This window comes from Pelodiscus sinensis, chromosome 1 (genome assembly GCF_049634645.1).
Source record: "Pelodiscus sinensis isolate JC-2024 chromosome 1, ASM4963464v1, whole genome shotgun sequence".
NCBI lineage: Eukaryota > Metazoa > Chordata > Testudines > Trionychidae > Pelodiscus > Pelodiscus sinensis.
Window position 1 is genome coordinate 187,938,667 of NC_134711.1, and position 21,765 is coordinate 187,960,431.

General features: G+C 42.6%; 1 protein-coding gene across 5 annotated transcripts in view; it reads right to left on the reverse strand.

Moving 5' to 3' along the window:
- The window catches only part of BRWD1 (bromodomain and WD repeat domain containing 1), a 134,626-nt gene that overhangs the window by 12,682 nt on the left and 100,179 nt on the right, over nucleotides 1-21,765 (reverse strand). For 4 of the 5 annotated variants that reach the window (XR_012898107.1, XR_012898106.1, XR_012898105.1 and 1 more), the window contains 7 exons: nucleotides 19,158-19,304; nucleotides 16,031-16,183; nucleotides 15,266-15,435; nucleotides 12,438-12,670; nucleotides 11,982-12,176; nucleotides 8,620-9,585; nucleotides 591-1,568 (listed from right to left, as the gene is read on the reverse strand). Coding sequence is in view for 2 of the 5 variants with exons in the window: in XM_075911992.1 (XP_075768107.1) it covers nucleotides 591-1,568; nucleotides 8,620-9,585; nucleotides 11,982-12,176; nucleotides 12,438-12,670; nucleotides 15,266-15,435; nucleotides 16,031-16,183; nucleotides 19,158-19,304 (2,842 nt within the window). In the remaining 3 variants the exon portion in view is untranslated. Of the gene's footprint in view, nucleotides 1-590; nucleotides 1,569-8,619; nucleotides 9,586-11,981; nucleotides 12,177-12,437; nucleotides 12,671-15,265; nucleotides 15,436-16,030; nucleotides 16,184-19,157; nucleotides 19,305-19,473; nucleotides 20,925-21,765 lie in introns of those variants that run through there. The other variant, XM_075911997.1, reaches the window with a different exon arrangement.

The window sequence follows — 21,765 nt, forward strand, 5'->3', positions numbered from 1 at the left end:
GTCAGACGAAGTCTCTAGAACAAGGAACAGGTGTTAGAACAGACCACTTCAAGATTTTGAAATCTCTGAAATTGTGTGCCATAGGCAATTTTCTCACACAGCACCTATTAAAGTATGCTCAATATTTTGTTAGTTCAATTGGTTTTGAAAACTGCTATTCTGAGTAGTAATATTCAGTTCAGACCGCTCCAAAATGAAATTTTTGAATCAGATGCTACATGGACCCGCAAATACAATCTGAAATATGACAGGGACAACCACAGAACTGAGTTTTTCACAGAAAAATTATAACATTTTCCCTGAATTGCAAAGAACCACCAGCATTCATCGTGAATTCCAAAACTATTACCACAAAGTGGAATAGATTTCCCTCTATTATGTTTTGTAAGCCCTCATTTTGAATACAGTCTAGACCCCATCCTCATCTTACAATCTTCATATCTTCATTTCTAGTTCATATTTTAGAGCATTGAGCTCTTACGTTTTGTAGTCCAAATCCTCCCAGTCATTATCCTCCATATTAATCCTGTATCGTTTCCTCTCTCTAGACAATTTAATAGATTTAGATGCATTAGCTTTAAAATTTTTACCTTTTCTAATGATTTTTGTTTTTCCTTTTCTTTTCCTCTTTTTTGTGTTTGTGGCATTGCTATAGTTACTGCTATTGGAATCAGTGTCAAATTCTAAATTAGAAGAGCAATTGAAACTGGCATCAGGTCCAGATTTTGAACTCCCTGCAGTTCTAGAAGGTCCCATGTTCTCTGACACAGGCGGTCGTTCATCCTCCCTCAATTCTGCTTCAGACTCAGCTGTGTTCTTCAAATCACTCAAGGCTTTTGCTTTTTTGAAAAGAGTTGTGGATTTCTGACTGGTCATCTTCTTAATTCTTCTACCACTCAACTTGCATGACAAAGAATCTGCCTCATCCTCAGAGCTGTTCACGGACAACAGTGTGTGCATGGAAGTTGACTGGTCAGACACCTTTTGACTGCTCCTGTCCCGTGACTTATGGCTTTTGGTGTCCTCTGAGACTTCTACTGTGGGATTTTTAATTTTAGGAGATGCAGCACAGACTGTCCTGTGTGGTCGTTTATGACCATTACTTTGTCTACCTTTTGGTGCCATTTTTGCACCTATTTCAGAATCTGAACTTTTATCTTCGGATTCACTAATATATTTTCTTCTAGAAGAACCACCAGCTTGTGAAAGCATGTTCTGCTTAATATACTGTTCTTTTAGTTCTTTTTCACTTTCAGACTTTAAACCCGTGTCATCGTCAAAGCCATCCAATAACAATTTCCTGGCTGCAGCAGACGCACTACGGTGGGGCAGCTTTCTGTTTTTGCTTCCAATGCCAACACTTTCTGAACTGGAGATCTCTTCCTCCACATCACTCATTAGTCTTAATTTATTGGCAGCCACAGCAGCACTTCTGCGTGGAATTCTTCTGCGATTATCATCTTTGTCATTCGCTATTTTGTAAGCCCCCTTTGAATATTCAGAGTCACTCCCATACAATCTTTTCCGAGTAGCTCTTCTGCTCTGTCCATTCTCTTGAGAGAAAGATCCTATCAAAAATAAAAATGATTAAAATATTTGTATTGTATTACAAATGTATTAAAACAGAATAAGAGACATTTATATTATAGTACTAACAATGTACAAACAGATCACACTGTGTTTAATGAGGTGATAAAAAGATCTGTATTTTTAAATGTTATAATAGCAAGGATAATTCAAACACATTACATGCTATTTTCAGTAGAGAACAGTTAAGGTTTTTGCCAGCTACATTATCATTCCACCTATGATTTTTATAATCTCTGAAATACATGCCCTGAGAAGTCCATCACCTCATCCCAGATTTAAGAATGCATCTGCAAGAAAATTTGTTTGTTTTGTTGCAGTTTGGTTGATGTGTGCATAGCACAAAAAAAGACACAGCACAAGGGCCATTCAAAGGTAACTTTCAAACACCTTTCCATTCCTGATTCTTGGGTCACATCAGCACCCTCTATGTTCTTCTTACTTATTCTGGATCCCTAGGATTCCAAATGCCTGCTCAATAAGACAGGGATCACTGAAGCACACCATGGATGTGTTGTACTTTTCTCTGAAATGTTCTGTGCTGTGGAAGCATAGGTAGAGCTACAACAGTTTTAGGTCACTTGAAGATGTGTTGAGACAAGAGCAACACATTCCCTTTGGTAAGATGGTTTTATACTTGCTTTGACCCAGAGTGATGCAAAATTATCAGAATCAATCAGATCCCTAAAACACCACCATTATATCTCTGGCAACAGAACGCAGTGGTCACCCACAGCTTTAAGTCATAAAAAAGCCCCAAAATTAAAACATAGTAATTAAAAAGTGAATTAAAATACAGGAAAAAAAGCCATCCGATTAGAATTCTGGAACTTATTTTATTTAATGCAAACAAATCCACTAAATACTTAATTCATATTTGACTATGAAGTCCTATTGATAAAGGCTGCACACAGGTAGCTGTGTTCGTTTTCACAGAGATAGACAATTAGGAGTCCTGTGGCACCTTAAAGACTAACAGATTTATTTGGGCATAAGCTTTTGAAATATTATTTCCATGTTTTAAAAAATCCTAAGAGATGTACTTCATTTTTGTAGCACTGTTTGTCTTACATTTAAGAAGGATATTGTAGATTACATAAGAACATAGGAATGGCCACACTGGGTCAGACCAAAGGTCCATCCAGCCTAGTACCCTGTCTGTCCACAGTGGCCAATGCCAGGTGTCCCAGAGGGAGTAAATCAAACAGGTAATGATCAAGCCATCACTCTCCTGACATCCATCTCCACCCTTTGACAAACAGAAGCTAGGGACACCATTCCTTACTCATACTGGGTAATAGCCATTTATGGACTTAAGATCCATGAATTTATCTAGATCGCTTTTAAACCCTGTTATAGTCCTAGTCTTCACAACCTCCTCAGGCAAGGAGTTCCACAGATTGACTACGCGCTGTGTGAAGAAGAACTTCCTTTTATTTGTTTTAAACCAGCTTCCCATTAGTTTCATTTGGTGGCTGCTAGTACTTATATTATGGGAACAAGTAAATGACTTTTCCTTATTCATTTTCTCCACATCACTCATGATTTTATATACCTCTATCATGTCTCGTCTTTTCCAAGCTGAGAAGTCCCAGTCTCTTTAATCTCTCCTCATATGGGACCCATTCCAAACCCCTAATCATTTTAGAAGCCCTTCTCTGAACCTTTTCTAATGCTAGTATATCTTTTTTGAGATGAGACCACCACATCTGTACACAGTATTCAAGATGTGGGTGTACCATGGATTTTTCTAAGGGCAATAAGTTCTTCTCCATTTTATTCTCTATCCCTTTTTAAATGATTCCTAACATCCTGTTTGCTTTTTTGACTGCCGCTGCATACTGCGTGGATGTCTTCAGAGAACTATCCACGATGACTCCAAGATCTCTTTCCTGATTAGCTGTAGCTAAATTAGCCCCCATCATATAGTATGTATAGTTGGGTTATTTTTTCCTATGTGTATTACTTTACATTTATCCACATTAAATTTCACTTGCCATTTTGTTGCCCAGTCACTTAGTTTGGTGAGATCTTTTGAAGTTCTTCACAGTTTGCTTTGGTTTTATCTACCATGAGCAGTTTAGTATCGTCTGCAAACTTTGCCAATTCACTGTTTACCCCTTTCTCCAGATCATTTATGAATAAGTTGAACAGGATTGGTCCTAGGACTAACCCTTGGGGAACACCACTAGTTACCCCCTCTCCATTCAGAAAATTTACCATTTATTCCCACCCTTTGTTTCCTGTCTTAACTAGTTCTCAGTCCATGAAAGGATCTTCCCTCTTATCCATGACAACTTAATTTATGTAAGGGTATGTCTACACTACCCCCCTAGTTCGAACTAGGGGGGTAATGTATGCATACCGAACTTGCTAATGAAGCCCGGGATTTGAATTTCCCGGGCTTCATTAGCATAAAGCCGGCGCCGCCATTTTTAAAAGCCGGCTAGTGCGAACCCCGTGCCGCGCGGCTACACGCGGCACAGGCTAGATAGTTCGGAATGGCTTGTTAGTCCGAACTATCTGTACACCTCGTTCCACGAGGCGTACAGATAGTTCGGAATAGCTTGCTAGTCCGAACTATCTAGCCCGTGCCGCATGTAGCCGCGCGGCACGAGGTTCGCACTAGCCGGCTTTTAAAAATGGCGGCGCCGGCTTTATGCTAATGAAGCCCGGGAAATTCAAATCCTGGGCTTCATTAGCAAGTTCGGTATGCATACATTACCCCCCTAGTTCGAACTAGGGGGGTAGTGTAGACATACCCTAAGAGCCTCTGCAGAGGGATCTTTTCAAAGGCTTTCTGGAAATCTCAGTACATTATATCCACTGGATCCCCCTTGTCCACATGTTTGTTGACCCCTTCAAAGAACTCTAATAGATTAGTAAGACATGATTTCCCCTTACAGAAACCATGCTGACTTTTGTCCAAAAAATTACGTTCTTCTATGTGTTTGACAATTTTATTCTTCACTATTGTTTCAACTAATTTGCCCGGTACTGACATCAGACTTACTGGTCTGTAATTGCTGAGAACACCTCTAGAGACCTTTTTAAATATTGGCATTACATTAGCTATCTTCCAGTCATTGGGTACAGAAGCTGATTTAAAGGATAGGTTACAAACCATATTTAATAGTTCCTCCATTTCACATTTGAGTTCTTTCAGAACTCTTGGGTGAATGCCATCTGGTCCCAGTGACTTGTTACTGTTAAGTTTATCAATTAATTCCAAAACCTCCTCTAATGACACTTCAATCTGTGACAAGTTCTCAGATTTGTAACCTACAAGAGATGGGTCAGGTTTGGGCATCTCCCTAACATTCTCAGCTGTGAAGACTAAAGCAAAGAATTCATTTAGTTTCTCCGCAATGACTTTATCCTCTTTAAGTGCTCCTTTTGTATCTCAATCATCCAGGGGTCCCACTGGTTGTTTAGCAGGCTTCTTGATGTACTTAAACATTTTGTTATTACCTTTTGAGTTTTTAGCTAGCTGGTCTTCAAACTCCTTTTTGGCTTTTCTTATTACATTTTTACACTTAATTTGGCAGTGGTTATGCTCCTTTCTATTTACCTCACTAGGATTTGAATTTCTTTTAAAATATGTCTTTATCTCACTGCTTCTTTTACATGGTTAAGCCAAGCCACAGTGGCTCTTTTTTAATTCTTCTACTTTGTTTTTTAATTTGGGGTACACATTTAAATTGGTCCTCTATTATGGTGTCTTTGAAAAGTGTCCCTGCAGCTTGCAAGGATTTTACTTTAGTCACTGTACCTTTTAATTTCTGTTTAACTAACCTCCTCATTTTTGCATAGTTCCCCTTTTTGAAATTAAATGCTACAGTGTTGGGCTGCTGAGGTGTTCTTCCCACCACAGGAATGTTAAATGTTATATTATGGTTACTATTTCCAAGTGACCCTGTTATAAGTTACCTCTTGGACCAGATACTGCACGCCACTCAGGACTAAATCAAGAATTGCCTCTCCCCTTATGAGTTTCTTTACAAGCTGCTCCAAGAAGCAGTTGTTTAAGGTATCAAGAAATTTTGTCTCTGCATCTCATCCTAAGGTGACATGTACCCAGTCAATATGGGGATAGTTGAAATCCCCCACTATTATTGAGTTCTTTATTTTGATAGCCTCTCTAATTTCCTTCGCATTTCATAGTCACTATTACTGTCCTGCTCAGGTGGTCGATAATAGATCCCTACTGTTATATTCTTATTAGAGTCAGAAATTACTATCCATAGCGATTCTATGGAACATGTTGATTCAATTAAGATTTTTACTTCATCTCATTCATCACATATAGTGCCACTTCCCAACCCACACAACCTGTTCTGTCCTTCCAATATATTTTGTACCCCGAAATGACTGTGTCCCATTGATTGTCCTCACTCCACCAGGTTTCTGTGATGCCTATTATATCAGCATCCTCCTTTAACACAAGGCACTCTAGTTCACCCATTTTTAGACTTCTAGCATTTGGGTACAAGCACTTTAAAAATTTGTCACTGTTTATTTGTCTGCCCTTTTCTGATGTGTCAGAATCTTTTTTATGTGAATGTTTTTCGTCTGATCTGGCCCATACTTTATCCTCTTCCATACTCTCTTCCTGACTAAAACCTAGAGAATCTCTATCAATAGACTCTCCTCTAAGAGACGTCTCTGTCCGATCCACGTGCTCCTCTGCACCAATCGGCTTTCCCCCGAAAGCTGACATCAAGGTCTGACTAAGTTTTATAGAAAAAGTTAAAGCAACATTAAGGCTGCCTATGAAATACAGGCAGTCCCCGGGTTACGTACAAGATAGGGACTGTAGGTTTGTTCTTAAGTTGAATTTGTATGTAAGTCGGAACTGGTACATATTGTAGGGGAAACTCTAGCCAAACATTTTTTTTAGTTTTGGATAGCATAGGGAAAGGTTAACTCCCCTCTAATGTTTGTTTTTCTGTCTGTTCCCCTGTTCAGAAGATTTCACATCTATTTCTGTCCCTGTGACAAACTCAGGACTAAAGGAGTAACTCATCAAATACCAAACAGCTCTGCACCATGCTTTGAGCTAATAGCTTTATTTCCACACACCACCCAGGGTTCTAGGAGGAGGGTCCTTTTTTTGCTAACACAATGAGGCCAGCACTTTGTTTGTTTTGGTGGAGTCTTTGTTTGCCCAGGGAGCCCAGCATGTATAGGGGGAGGAGGGGCGGAGAGGCTGCTTTTGTCTGCTGTTCGGCAGCCTGTTGCTCAGGGGAGGGGGCAGCCTGTTGCTGGCGGGGGGGAGGCGTGCAGGATGCGAGGCCGCGGGGGGGGGGGGGGGGGCGCGCAGCGGGCGTGGGGAGGCACTTTTCCTCTGCCCGGCAGCTCTGCGGGATCCCTGTCCCTGTGGCCAGCTGCTGCAGGCAGAGGCCAGTTGGAGCCGGCCGAAGAGGAGGAGGAGGTGGATTCTAGGACCCAGGTGAGTGAGCCCCGGGGACGCTGCTGCGCTCCGGGAGCCCGGCATGTATAGAGGGGAGGAGGGGCAGAGAGGCTGCTTTTGTCTGTTCGGCAGCCTGTTGCTCAGGGGAGGGGGCAGCCTGTTGCTGGCAGGGGGGGGGGGGCAGCGGGCGTGGGGAGGCACTTTTCCTCTGCCCGGCAGCTCTGCGGGACCCCAGTCGGAGCCGGCCCGAGGAGGAGGAGGAGGATCCTAGGACCCAGGTGAACGAGCCCCGGGAATGCTGCTGCGCATGTGCGGGAGTTGCCTCATCCCGTTCGTATCTAGGGATCCGACGTAAGTCGGATCCACGTAAGTCGGGGACTGCCTGTAGTCAGGAAACACCAAAATAAAGGTTAACTTTTTCCCCGCCAAGAGTCCCACCTTCATTTAATGAGCAGGTAGACTCCGCAGTGGACCAAGCCATGATTCAACTTTTAAAATAGTGTTAGAAACAAAAACAAAAAGTGTATATAGTATAAAAAGTTAGACGTCAAAAATATTTTCTCTATACAAATATATTACATTTAAAACACATTTAAAATGTTCTTCTCAGTTAAATGAGTACACATCTCTATCTTGCTGTTGTAGGCATTGCAACCTGCATACTGAGGGTAAATTATTTTATTCAAATTCATTTGAACTCAATATTTACACACACTAGAAGATTTACCCAGCACTCTCCTTAACATAACTTTTGTTTTTTGGCATATCGGTTAATCTTGTTGACTGCATACATTCCACCCCCTGCTGCCTCTGTATCAGAGGCAGCAGGGGGAAGGGGAGGAAAGAGGAGGAGCAGGAACCAGTGCTTGGGGGAACTGGTTTACAGGGAAGGGGTGGGGAAGCTGCCGCGAAGCAGCTCCTGTTCGCAGGGGGTCTTAACTGCCGGGGACAGAGGCTGCTCCGCTTCCCACAGAGCAGCTTCTGTCTGCTGCAAGCCTTGGCCCATGCAGACAGAGGCTGGTCTGGTAGCAGCCCCTGTCCAATCTTCCCATGGACAGGTGTTGCTCAGACCCCCTGTGGACAGGGACTGCTGCCAGACCAGTCTCTGTCCATAGTGGGCTCAGGTTTACTGCAGACAGAGGCTGCTCTGTGGGAGACAGGGCAGGCTTTGTCTGCCTAGTACTTGGACTCCCATGGACAGGGGCTGCTGCTGGGGGCCTGCCCGTGTCCACAGCCAGCCTGAGCTGCTGAGGACAGAAACTGGTCCCCTGGCAGCGTCCCCCACTTGGTCTCCCTTGGCAGCAGCCTCTGTCCGTGGCAAGTTCGGACCCCCGCAGGTGGGGGCTGCAGCCACCCTGTACGGTCTCTGTATCAGAGGCAGCAATGCAGGGCAGCAGACAGTTCGTCTGCACTGGGAGCTGGTTTTTAAACCGGCTCCTCCCTGGCACCCCGCACTGCTGCCTCTGATACAGGGCAGCAGTGCAGTATGATAGGGGGTCCCCTGGAGTAGGGCTGGAGCACACTCGCTGCCAGCTCCGACCCTGAGGACTATCAAATAATCCAATATTTTAATTTAGTCAATATCGGATTTAGATATCTTAAAAGTTTTTAAAACTTACCTTTTTTAGTAACTTTCCTTTTCCTCCTTTTTGTGTTTACAACATTATTATAGTTACTATTATTGGCATCCGTTTCATATGCTAAATTAGAAGAGTAATGAAAACTAGCATCGGGTCCAGATTTTGAACTCCCTGCAATCTCAGAAGGTACCATGCCCTCTGACAAAGAACTGTTTCCAGTCTCCTTCATTTCTGTTTCGGACTCTGCTGTGTCTTCTAAGTCACTCAAGACTTTTGCTTTTTTTAAACGAGTTGTAGGTTTTTGACTGGTCACCTTCTTGATTTTTCTACCATTCCATGTGCCTGACTCAGAATCTTCCTCATCCTCAGAATTGCTCATTGAATGCTGCTTGCATATAGAAATTGACTGGTTGGATGCTTTGTGACTGCTGCCATTGTCTGATTCATAGTTTTTGGAGTCCTCCTCTGAAAATTCTACTGTGGTATTTTTAATTTTAAGGGGTTTAGCACAGACTACCTTGTGTGGTGTTTTTTTGCTATTGTTTTGCCTATTTTTTTGTGCCACTGTTGTAACAGTTTCAGAATCAGAACTCCCATCTTCAGATTCACTAATATATTTTCTTCTAGTAGCAAATGAACCAGATTGAGAAAACTTTTTCCTCCTTGCATACTGTTCTTTTTCACTTTCAGACTTTAAAACTGTCTCATCATCAGAGCCGTCCAACAACAATTTCCTGGCTGCAGCTGATGCATTGCGGTGGGGCAGTTTTCTGTTTTTGAATCCAATGCCAACACTTTCTGAACTGGAGATCTCTTCTTCCACATCACTCATGAGCCTCAATTTATTAGCAGCCACAGTAGCACTTCTGCGTGGAATTTTTCTATGTCTACCAGTTTTGTTATTCAATGATTCACAAGACAATGCTGAAGTATTTTCAGAGTCACTTCTATACACCCTCTTCCTGGCTGTTTTTCTGATATTTCCATGCTCCTGAGAAACACATCCTATAAAATAAAGAGTTGCTATCAATTTTAAATAGGACACCCATTTATGTTAAATTCAATTTCCTGTAAAGTCAAACAAGATCAACTCACAGGCACAAACTGAACTGAAGTACAAATGTAGTAATAGTTGCAACTTACATGGAACGTTTCATTTAAATAGAAAACAGTGTGTCTCATTCTTCACAAAACTTAACAATAAACATCTACTTTGACTTGAAGCTTGCTTTATTTATATTTAAACCATAATTAGTATCAGTTGTGCAGGTTGGACCTCTCTGGTCTGGCATCCTCGGGACCCGAACCAGAGGGTTTGCCAGACCAGGGGAGCCAAAGTTCCTCTCTGGGTTGTGGGCACCCTCGGAGCCTGGGCTTCCCTCCCTGTTGCTGGCCCCATGCTGGGGCCCACAGGGTCAGCCTCTTCGGGCTGGGATTTCCCCAACAGATGCTGGCTCCTCTCTGCCAGGGTAGCTAGCAGAGTTGGGGCTTCCCGTTGTCTCCATTGCCACTGGGGTTCTGGGCCAGGGATCCCGACTGGGGATTCCCCCACACCTGCTGCTGGTTCAGCTGCTTCATTGGTTCCTGGGATGGGGATTCCTCACAGCTGCCACCAGCACAGCTGTTGCCAGGGTTCCCAGATGGGGCTGGAGATTTCTCTCAGCCCCCACAGGGGTTCCCCAGCTTGGGGCTCTCCAGGGATGGACTTCCCACCAACCGCAGGACCAGTCCCTGCCAGCCCAGTTAGGGCTCCCCAGCAACTGTGGCGGTACTCCCAGATGACTTGCGCACCTCGCCTTCAGGGCTCTCTTGTCCAGAAACATTCATGGTCGGGATGTTAAATTTTGAGTAACTGACTGATCGAATAGTCAATGCAATTTGCATTCACTATCTGATTAGTCGATAGGGCACCTCCACCTTTCCAGTGTAGCAACAGCCATAGGGAAGTTTGCCAACTTCAAAGGCAAAAGCGCTGGAGGAGCATGGGATCAGCGGGGCAGTCCCTTGTTGGCACCTATGTGCCCCAGGGCCTCTCAAAGCAGCAATACCACATGGAGCCTGGGGTCAGCTGAGGATTCCCCCGTTGATGCCGGGCTCCTGGGCTCCTTTCCGCACTGCTGCTTTTAAATGCTGCGGGAAGCCCAGCATCAGGCTCCTCATAGCATTTCAAAGCAGCAGTCACTTGGAGCCCAGGATCAGCTGTGGACTCCCCTGCTAACCCTGGGCTCTGCGTGCATCCTAGGGACACCCCAGATGTCAGCAGACTGCACAGTGTTTTAAAGTGGCAGTGCCACATGGAGCCCGTGCTCCACGCAATGCTTCCGCTTTGAAATAGCCCCCCTCCCCTCCCTTGCTGCCTTTTTCTGATAGAGGCAGCAAGGGGGGAAGAAATTAGTCATTCACATCCCTAATTCATAGTCCTTCCTTCTGGACCACAGATGTTGCTGGACCAGAAAGTCCTGGATTTGGGAGGTTCAACCTGTATTCAATTTCTTTTTTATAATTAAAAATAAGGGCATTGTAAAACCTTCATCCTCATTGTCTGACTTTCTGTTCATTTTACTAGTACAAGGTGGACCTCTCTAGTTCAGCATCCTCAGGATCTGACTGGTCCTGGATGAGGGGTTTTGTCTGATCAAGATAGGTCATATCTGGCCCGCTCCTGCTGGTCCCCATCACTCCCCCTTGCCTACCATCCCAGCTGACAGTGCATTGAGCTCCTGCCCTGGCAGGCAGCCCAGCCCCTCCAGGAAGCCAAGCTGAGCAGCCCCACTGCAGCGTGCAAGGCTCCCAGCCCCTGCAGGCAGCCCAGCTGGGGCACACAGGGCAACCTAGCTTAGCAGCCTCCCTGCGGTGCTCCAGGCAACCCAGCTGTGGGGATCTAGGCTCCTGGCCCACTGGACCCTCCAAGCAGCCCCACTGGGGCATGCCTGGCTGCCCAGCTGTGGAGGTCTAGGCTCTTGACCTTGCTGGCAACTCGGTGTCAGAAGCCTGCAACCCTGGCAGTCCACAGGGATCCTAGGCACCAGCCCTCCATCAGGACTCTTTGGTCCTGGAACATCCATAGTCCTGACAGACCAGGTATGTTGTCGGACCAGATAGTCCCCGTTTACAAAGGTTCAATCTGTAACTTCCTTCATTATGTATTCTTTCAGTGTGAATGTTAATCATTTTACTAGAAAAGACAGTGAGATTCTGGCAACAGTTTTACTCTTACAGCAACAGTCTTTGTACAAGTGCCCTCCGCTATGCTAGCTAAGGCATGTATTCAAGATCTTAACTTACAGTTTTAAACTTTTAAAAAGGTTAACATGAACTTAAATGCACCACCTATATTTACTACTGAATATGCATTTTCTCATACTACTAGCCATTCACAGAAAATGCTGATTGAATCTTACCCATTTGCTTTCTTTGAGCTGCTCTATTTCTGGTTACCCTAAAGCTGCTGTTTGCTCTGGATAAGCCATTGTGTAATACTGGGGATTTAAGAGCCATAGAGCTTTCTTTACTTTCCTCTGAGCTACTTGACGAAGAAGAGGAAGATGCTGATGAGGAAGAAGAGGAAGCAGCCAAAGAACCTTCTGTTTCACTTTCTGGTAATTAAAAATAATTAGAATTCTAATTAGGAACAAAGCAAGTTAATTGAAAATAAATTAGTGGTAATCTACTGTTTCACACATTCAGTTATCAGGACCAAGGTTTTTCTAAAGATATTTATTTAGCTAGAATTTAATTTAGTTGGGAATTATCCGTAACTTAGCTTAAAAAGGCAAAGAAAGGTTAGCAAACATTTCACAGCTAAAATTTAATATATAAGCAAACAAACAACTTTTAAAATAGATTTTGCTTCCCACCTGATGACAACACAGAATAATTTGTTAACGTAGTTGTTGCTTTTTCATTCTTTTCACGTGATGATATGCAAGCAGAATTAGAAGATTCACCAGAAGAACTGTGGACATAGGTGCTAGTATTTATTTTATGGCTTATCACACATGCTGCACTGCTAGAGGTAGGCTGAGTAGAAGAATCTTCCTGTTCAGATTCAATTTTTGCCGGCGATTTTAAAGGTTTATGTTTCACATTTCTAGACAAAGAGTAAATAGAAATAACTGTAATATATAATGTAAGAGAGCAGAATATTTTAATAAGAAATAATATATTTGGAAACTTGGATAAAAAGCAATAATTCATATGGCTAGAAAGCAAACTATACTCAGTACCATTTCCAATATGGTGAAAAGCAATTAAAAGTGAACTAAAATTTAAATTTTATTATGTCAGCAGTCATGGGACATTTGCAACTCAGGAGTCAATGCTAAGTGCTTTAGATAAAAGTGTAGATTGCAACCATGGTGAAAATACCTAATGATATCTAATCCATTTTCTGATTTAAACTGTACATATATTCATAAATCTGAGCCTGACAGTGTTTTTCCTCTACTTTCTAAGTTGTAATAGCAGCCTTTGGATTTCTCATGTAACCTAGAGTCCTCATTTATCAGTTGCAATAGGCATTTCAAAAGGGATGTGTACCAATTACATCCTATGATAAACAAAGTCCCAAAAACTCTAGTTAACAGGGATGTTAAAAAGCTGTTAATTAGGTAACCATGTGAAAAAATCATAGCAGTTACAAGGTGCAGACTCTGCAGTATAAAGCTTATACTGCAGAGCCTGCAGCACAGTGGCTTTACATTGCAGAGCCTCAAGCTGGGGAAGCAACTGACTCTCACTTGCGCTGCCGTGCTCCCCAGGAAGCCAGCGTGTACCATTATGGTAACTGATAAGCTCATGTAGATCGGTTAATTGTTGAAATGGTTATACTATTACATCCCTACTAGCTAAGGGGTGGAATTTGAAAGATCTTGATCTCTGAAATAAAATGTACATACACAGACAGACATATGAAGACATGAAGGTTATAGTTTTCCACTGTAACTCAGTCTACTCTGAAGGAATGCTGCACGGAAGCCTGGCAGTTATTTGATTACTGGAGAAGGGGCACACATGTCTCTCTTTCTCTCGTCACACTGCCTGCCTCCTCCCTCCCTCTCCTTTCCCCAGTGCTTGTGGGGGAGCCAAGGCTGCCACATCATGGCCTGTCTTCCTTCCCCCGGCAGCCCCTACTTTCCCCCAGCTGCTGGGGGAGCGCGTCAGGGCTGGCGCAGACTCAGCACTCCCTGCTGGCCGGACAGGTTGGGGAATCGTGTGGCCTCAGCCCTGTCCGACGGATAGGTGTGTGTTCATGCATGTCCATGTCCGGTGCCATCTACCCCCAGAGAGAGGGGGGTTGGTGAACATAGCGAGCAGTGGGAAGAGCCCCCTTCTAATAAATACAATTAAAATATTAAAAAAACCTGAATGGGAAATTTGTTACCTGATAAAGTCATGGTATTAACACATGTACTAGGCCCCTTAATCTTGACTTCTTCAGTGTTTAGAATAAAGGATCCTTAAACACTTAGGCCACAAATGCATGAAGGGCTCTTTGGCAGCTTCTTGTGCAAGAACTCTCTTGTGGAAGAGTCCTTGTGCAAAAAAAACTCTTCCAGAAGAGAGCGTCTACACTGGCATGTGCTTTTACACAAGAGATGTGCTTTTGCACATGAGCATCCATGCCAGCGTAGACGCTCTCTTGTGCAAGAAAGCTCTGATGGCCATTTTAACCATAGGGCTTTCTTGCACAAGAAATTCATGTTGCCTGTCTACACTGGCCTCTTCTGGAAGAGCTCTGACGCAAAAAGCCCTGATTTTATACATTACAATGTCAGTTTACTTGCGCAAGAACATGCGGCCAGTGTAGACAGGCAGCAAGTTTTTGCGCAAGAGCGGCTGCTTTTGCGCGAGATCGCGCCAGTGTAGACACAGCCGTATAGTATACTGGCAAAGAACTCCTGACGCAGACATGGCTTATACAAGCAAAACTTCACTTTTATTAGAATAACTTATTTCACCACACCTTAGCAAAAACAAATGACCTGGGTAAAAGTGTAATTTTCCCCATATAACTTCTTCTACTATTACAGGCTTCTGACAGCAGAATTATGGTCAAGAACCACACCTCTTCCACCACCTGACCAGCACAACTGTCCTGACAAATCTTTAATGAGGACTTGATCTTGCCATAAAGCAGGGGTGGCCACCCTGTTGCAGACGAAGAGCCAAAATAGTGGTGGATTCAGCGCAAAGAGCCGGGGGGAAAAAAGGCCTGGCTTCTTTCCTTAGAAATTTAGGATCAATGTCATCATGAGCTGCCAATACCACCTTATAATACATGTGGACTATATCTTCCTATTACATAGGCTTGGTTATAGCAATTTCTCATTATGGCTAGCAACTTTTACTAACTTGCAATGAGCTATATCATGTAAGTCTTCCATCTTTCATATAAGTTCAGTCCATTAAAATCTGGTTGTCTGACTAAAGATGAAGAGGTTAAAAATTGTTCTCCATGTTATCTTAATTGTTTTGTAAACAAATTTGTATACACAAAGGATTCTCTTTGCAAGTATTCACTGCTGCGAGACAAACTATTAAATATTTCACTTTAACTAGTTAACATTTCACTCAAATTAATTCTAGTAGATCATGCTGTTATCTCACAAAACTGAATGCAACATGCATAATTTTTACAATACTGAAAATTCCTCAAATGCACTTATCTTTCTAATTTATTTACCTGAGCATTTTGTTAGGATGCTGTGCCATGGTAGGACTTTGCAACTTCCTATTACATCGCTGACTTCTTCGTAGTCTTTCATTGTATTTTTGGCCAGTTTTAAAATCAGAAACGATTCTTCTCATTTTTTCCTCAAATAGTGCTGATAACCTCAAGGTCATACTATAAATCTAAATAAAGATTTTAAATTTACATCACAAAGCATACTATGTATAAATGGAATGTTTTACAAAAACAAGAGAGTTTACCGAAGAGACCATGTAGAAAAAAACGACAAAATGACTCAGCATAAATTAGAGCTACAAGAGACATATGACTGACACATACTTTTCTGAATACTTTGTTGTACTCTATTCTCTCTCAAAAACCGCCAGAGATGTGTTACTAACTGATAAAGGACTCAACACTAAATGAAGACTAGACCAGTGTTTTTCAACCTTTTTTTTATCAAGTACCCTTAAAAAAAAAAAAAAGTACCTTGAGTACCTACAGTTAGCAGACACTATTTTTTTCTACCACTGCAACACATGTGTTTAAACAACTTAATCGTAGCCGGGAGGATGATGAAATTTTGGGGTGTAAGAAGTACAAAAATAAAGCGCTATAAAACTTAAAACAAAAATTCAGTTTTCTCCAAATTTCAGTTGTGTTGACGTACCCTCCCGACTTCTCTCAAGTACCATTAAGGATACTCATACCACTGGTTGAGAAACTGTGGACAAGACCAGCTTCATTACTATGAAAGCATAGTGTACAAAAAGTTACCTTTGATCTTTTATTTGGAGTGTAAGATTTTGCATTGCTAAATATTAGTCTTATATCTTTGCACAGTTCTATCGGAGTGTCATAATTCCCAGCTTCCAGCGTTTCCTTCACTGTACCAAAGTCCATTGGAGTGTCTATAATATGCCTGTAGTCCTAGATAAAATATATGGAGCAAAAAATTCACAATAGGTCAAGAGGCCATACAGTAAAACAGAAGAATTTGATGTCTTATTTTGCCATTTCTATTAATGTAACAGCTGAGTAATCTCAAGTCTTGAACTACAATTTAGGCAAATTAAGAACCACACCCTAATAAAAAAGACTCGAGATTTTAGGTTCAGATAGCTTAGAGCTACAGCCTCTGTTGTTGCCGTCACATCTGGGGGTACCTATTAAAGGATCTTTCATTTTAAAAAGTTTCAATCTGTTATGGTTCCAGAGAAAATCCTGAAAATATAAAATGCAGCCAATACAGTGATGTCTGAGTCCCCAGTAGGGATACTAGAGTGTGTGCAACTGAATACTCGAATAACTGCATCAAATTTTAGTGGTTACACAACTATTCGATAGCCCCTGGAGGTATCAGAGGAATAGGCAGGAGAAGGTCCGCGAGGAGAGCCGATTTAAAAGGCTGCACCTCGGGGAGGCAGGCAGTCGGATCCAGTGCTTGTGAGGAGCCAGCTCCTGTCTCCCCCTTGCCGCCTCTGAAGGTGAATGAGTGTAGACAGGATTAAATAAGCCCAGGTTTATCAGTTAATCCTGTAGTCATCCACATGCTGACATCTTACACCCCAGAACTTTATAGCTTTGAGTAGGCAAATTTTCCCCATTCATCTCCATGCAAGTTAACTTAGGTGCCCAATAAACATTAAAGGTCAACATTAACTATTTCACCAATGACCAAAGCAAAGAAAGGATCATTACATAAATCTTTCACACTATCTGTTCCAAGTGACTGTAAATTGGTGCACAATATGGGGCAAGCATAAGAGATACCTCCACTTATTTCCCCTCCCCCCCTCAATTAATAAAGAGCTGAGCAGTATCCAGTATGGTGTCTGAGTCCCTTACCAAGGAGTCTAACATAGCCGATGGGTGTATCTGAATCTCATTCAGGGAGCACCAAACTCAAGGGCTACGTCTACACTGTCCCCTTTTCCGGAAGGGGCATGTAAATTTCATGAGTCGTAGTAGGGAAATGCGCGGGGGATTTAAATATCCCCCGCGGCATTTAAATAAAAATGTCCGCCGCTTTTTTCCGGCTTTTAAAAAAGCCGGAAAAGAGCGTCTACACTGGCCCCGATCCTCCGGAAAAAGTGCCCTTTTCCGGAGGATCTTATTCCTACTTCGAATAAGATCCTCCGGAAAAGGGCACTTTTTCCGGAGGATCGGGGCCAGTGTAGACGCTCTTTTCCGGCTTTTTTAAAAGCCGGAAAAAAGCGGCGGACATTTTTATTTAAATGCCGCGGGGGATATTTAAATCCCCCGCGCATTTCCCTACTACGACTCATGAAATTTACATGCCCCTTCCGGAAAAGGGGACAGTGTAGATGAGCCCGATGAGTGTGAAACAGACAGCAACTTATTGGAGCTAAGGATGTTAAATAATGGTTAATTTACTAGTCCAGTAGTCGATGGAATTTCCATCGACTACTTGATAGGCACTTCTTCATTCCTCCTTTGAAATGTACAAGAGCCTCCGCTGGGGTTAAACATCTCCTTTTATGAGACAAGCATCAAACCAAAAGGCAAACATAGGCTGTTATAGTGGTAGAACTCTCCAGTACTATACAAGGGAGCAGATCAGTGAACAACATTGGATCTGAAGATATGCAGTGTGTTTTTTTCTTTCTTTCGTTACTGATACTAGAGGTGGAACAAGACCCTGCTTTGGGACAGTGACAACCTTACCAGAATCAGACAAGATTCATAGTTCTGATGTATAGGAACTGGCATTTCTAACCATGGCCACCTTGCGCCTATGCTGCTTCTTCCTTGGTGCCACAACATCCGAAATTGAAGGCAACAACAGCCTTCATTCAGAGACCACATACATACATCTTCCAAGATGTGAAAAAGGCAGCTGGATCTGATCCTGGTCCAGCTGCCATAGAGGTTACAACAAAGTCCGACTGCTGAGAGGCAGGCACAAGGCTTGGCAATGAACTATTCCATAACCTTTCCTCCAGAACCAAAGAGGTGGTGGGATCTGACCAAACAATTCTCAGTTTGGACATGTATCACCTTGAAGGTTTGATTGGAGGAGCCACAGAAAATTCACAATAGGTCAAGAGGTGACCTATAGGTCACCTATATTGACCAATAGGTCAATAGGTCAAGAAACCGATTCCAACCCCAGTAAGGACTGCAGCTAAGCAGAACATGCTGAGGCCACCAGGGCCAAAGCTGGCAATTTAGACATTTGTCTCAAAGTCAAAAGATTCAGAGGATCTAGCCTCAAGTAGAAGCAACTGTAGGCAAGTCTTCCAGTCTTTACAAGGTCTGGGTAGAAGCAGGGTGAAAGTCTAGCACCCATGAAGAGGTTTAAGAAAGTAATATTTAAAATTAACAACCCAAAAGAAGTTTCCATGTCTCAATCACAGTTTCACAATGTCTGCTGACATCATTATACTGGTTTACATTTACAAAGTTCTCTCTGCAACCCTAGGTGCTAGGAATTGACTATTTTTAAAATGAAAGCTTGGTCTACATGAATCACAAATACTAAACCATGTCAGATTCAGTTCATGGCCAAGCATCTGACAGTCTTGCCCACCAATCTCAAGGAAACTGAAGTTTATCAACACCCCTTAGAAGTAATCAACTTCAAGAACAAAAAATTAAACTAATTTGTGATAAGCAGTTCCAGTTTCAATGACAAACAGAAAAAGACCAATTAAAAATAAAACATTAATATTTTCATAGATGTTATAACCAGGCATAGATAGCTAGGCACAGGGCAAGGCTAATTTGTGTCAATGGTTTGGATGGAGAACACAGCACATAGCTCCAAGAGCTATGAATCCAACTTCATGAATGAGTCTTATTATGGTACAAGTTCTGTACCAAGAAAGAGCAATAATACGACAAACATTAGGACACTTAAGATTTATGAAGGATAACTTACAGGATATTGATCCAAATCAACCGGTTGTCTGAAAGGCTCAGAATCTTCACATTGGAAAATTAAATTCACCAGTTCCATACATTGCTTCTTCCAGGTATTTTCATCATAGTTAATTTTCACATTGTTTCGTCTCTTTATAACCCGTCCCTTAAAAAAAAAAAAAATTATTTCCTGAAAAAACTAAGTTACAAAAATAATTCCAGTTTGATTTTTTTAAACGTGCATTGCAGAAATTAGTGAATAAACTTCAAGAGTAGTTTTTCTTAGTAAAGAAAAAGAAAATTATTAGCAAAGCAGAATAGTTTTTAAAATTTCTGCTTCAATTTTTGTAAGTGTTGAATGAGAATTTTCTGTCAATCCAGCTGTTCTTATTGACTATTACAGGATCAAACTTAAATATAATACTAAGTGAAAAAGGGATGCAAAAATGCTCTCGATTTCCTGCAAACTCCTTTAGGGGAACAACTATGCTCCGTGATAAAAGGGGTTGAATTTAAATCTTGTTTTTTCTTGCTGAAAACACGGTCCTGTATTCCTTAAGTATAAACCTTTAAGAAAAGGCTGTTGAATAATTCCAATGATTTACATATTGGCTACGTCTAGACTGGCATGATTTTGCGGAAATACTTTTAATGGAAAAGTTTCTCCGTTAAAAAGTATTTCCGCAAAAGAGTGTCTAGATTGGCACGGATGCTTTTGCGCAAAAAGTGCTTTTGCGCAAAAGCATTCGTGGCCAGTCTAGACGCGATTTTGCGCAAGAAAGCCCCGATTGCCATATTAGCCATCGGGGCTTTTTTGCACAAAACAGTTCTTCCCTGTCTACACTGGCCCTCTTGTGCAAGTATTCTTGCGCAAGAGGGCTTTTTCCCGAGCGGGAGTGGGGAAGTATTTACGCAAGAAGCACTGATTTTGTACATTACCAAGTCAGTGCTCTTGCACAAATTCAAGCGGCCAGTGTAGACAACTGGCAAGATTTTGCGCAAAAGCAACTGCTTTAGCGCAAAATCTTGCCAGTCTAGACGTACCCATTGGGTTTATACACTCAGACTAAGAAGGATGGGTAATAACTGGTCTGTACGTCAGGCATGGTTCACTGGGGTTAGCCACTGATGAGATGCCAGATGCTTTATTTACTTAAGTGTTCACAGGTACTGCAACTCTCAGCTCCCAGGAGCTGCAATTTGCCATCCAAAGCAAATGGGAGCAGCAGGAAATGATGACCTGGCCCACACCACTTCCTGCAGCTCCTGTTAGGTGGCAACAGTGAACCCTGGCCAACCAGAGCTGTGAGCAGCCTTGCCTGTGGACACTCAAATAAAACATTAGCAGTATGCCAGCAGCTAAGCCTGGTGAATGGCATATGGCCCACCTCTGCAAGAGGCCATAATGAGCTAATCTAATCCTGTACATCACGGCTTCTCAACTTTGGAAGCCCTGGGGGCCACAATGATACTCACAGCACATGCCAAGGGCTGTAACTTAAGTGTTGTTGCATATATGTATGTAAATAGTTTCTTTCACACTGACAGACATGAATACAAAGCACTTTCCACAATGCCCCGGTGCTCCGAGCACCTCCTCCCTGGGGGCTAGAAATGCCAACACTCTGCACCTGTCTGTTCCAGCCAACCCATCCACTTGCCTCTTTCAATGCTCACCTCACCTGGGAGACGCCTCGCCATTGTGGAACGTGTTCCCAATGGAGGCCATGTTCAATGGATCCCACCTGCAGGCCATGTGTTGAACCCCATGTAAACGCAAACTGCACTGCGGGGCCACAAAAAAAACGGGCTATTGGCTGCGTGTTGAGTAGCCCTGCTGTACATTGCAGGCAACCTAAGCTCACCTAACCACTCCTATAATAGACCTTAATGTCTGGCTGAGTTACTGAAAGCCTCAAATCTTGATTTAAAGACTTTCAGTTACTGAATATCCACCATTTTTCTAGCAAATGACTTGTACCCATGCTGCAAAGGAAAGTGAAAAAATCCCCAGTCTGCCAATCTAACCGGAGACAAAATTCCTTCCCAACCCCAAACACGGTGATCAGTTAGACCCTGAACATATGAGCAAGAACCACCAGCCAGATATTACAGAAAATTCTTTCCCAGCTAACTGTAAGCCCTCCACCTCTTGCGTTCCATTTCTGGCTGCTGAAGATTTTTGCTATTAGCAGTTGCAGAAGGGCCATATGCCATTTTAGGCAACATCATCATACCAGGCAATTCATCTCTTCTACAAATTATCAAGATGAGTCTTCAAACAGGCTAGGGTTTTGTAGAAGCTATTTCATGTTTAGCTAGAAGCCATTCTGTATAACAAAAGCCATTTCAGGCTCTTGTGTCTGCACGAGGGAGTGAACTGACCTTCACTGAGGTGGGGAGAGACCAGAGGGATGCGCTGTTGGAATGTGTTAATGAACTATTTTGAACTGAAGCTCGAACTCCCTTTTAACCTGTTTCTTTCTATGCTGATAATAATTCCTCTTTGAAGTTCTCTTTGATTTCTTGCCCTGACGTCAGACTTGTTTGGTTACGGTTATAAAATACTAGGATTTATTGTATTAGCCAGCCTTACTGGGCCCGGCTTTGCTGAGACCACGTTTGGC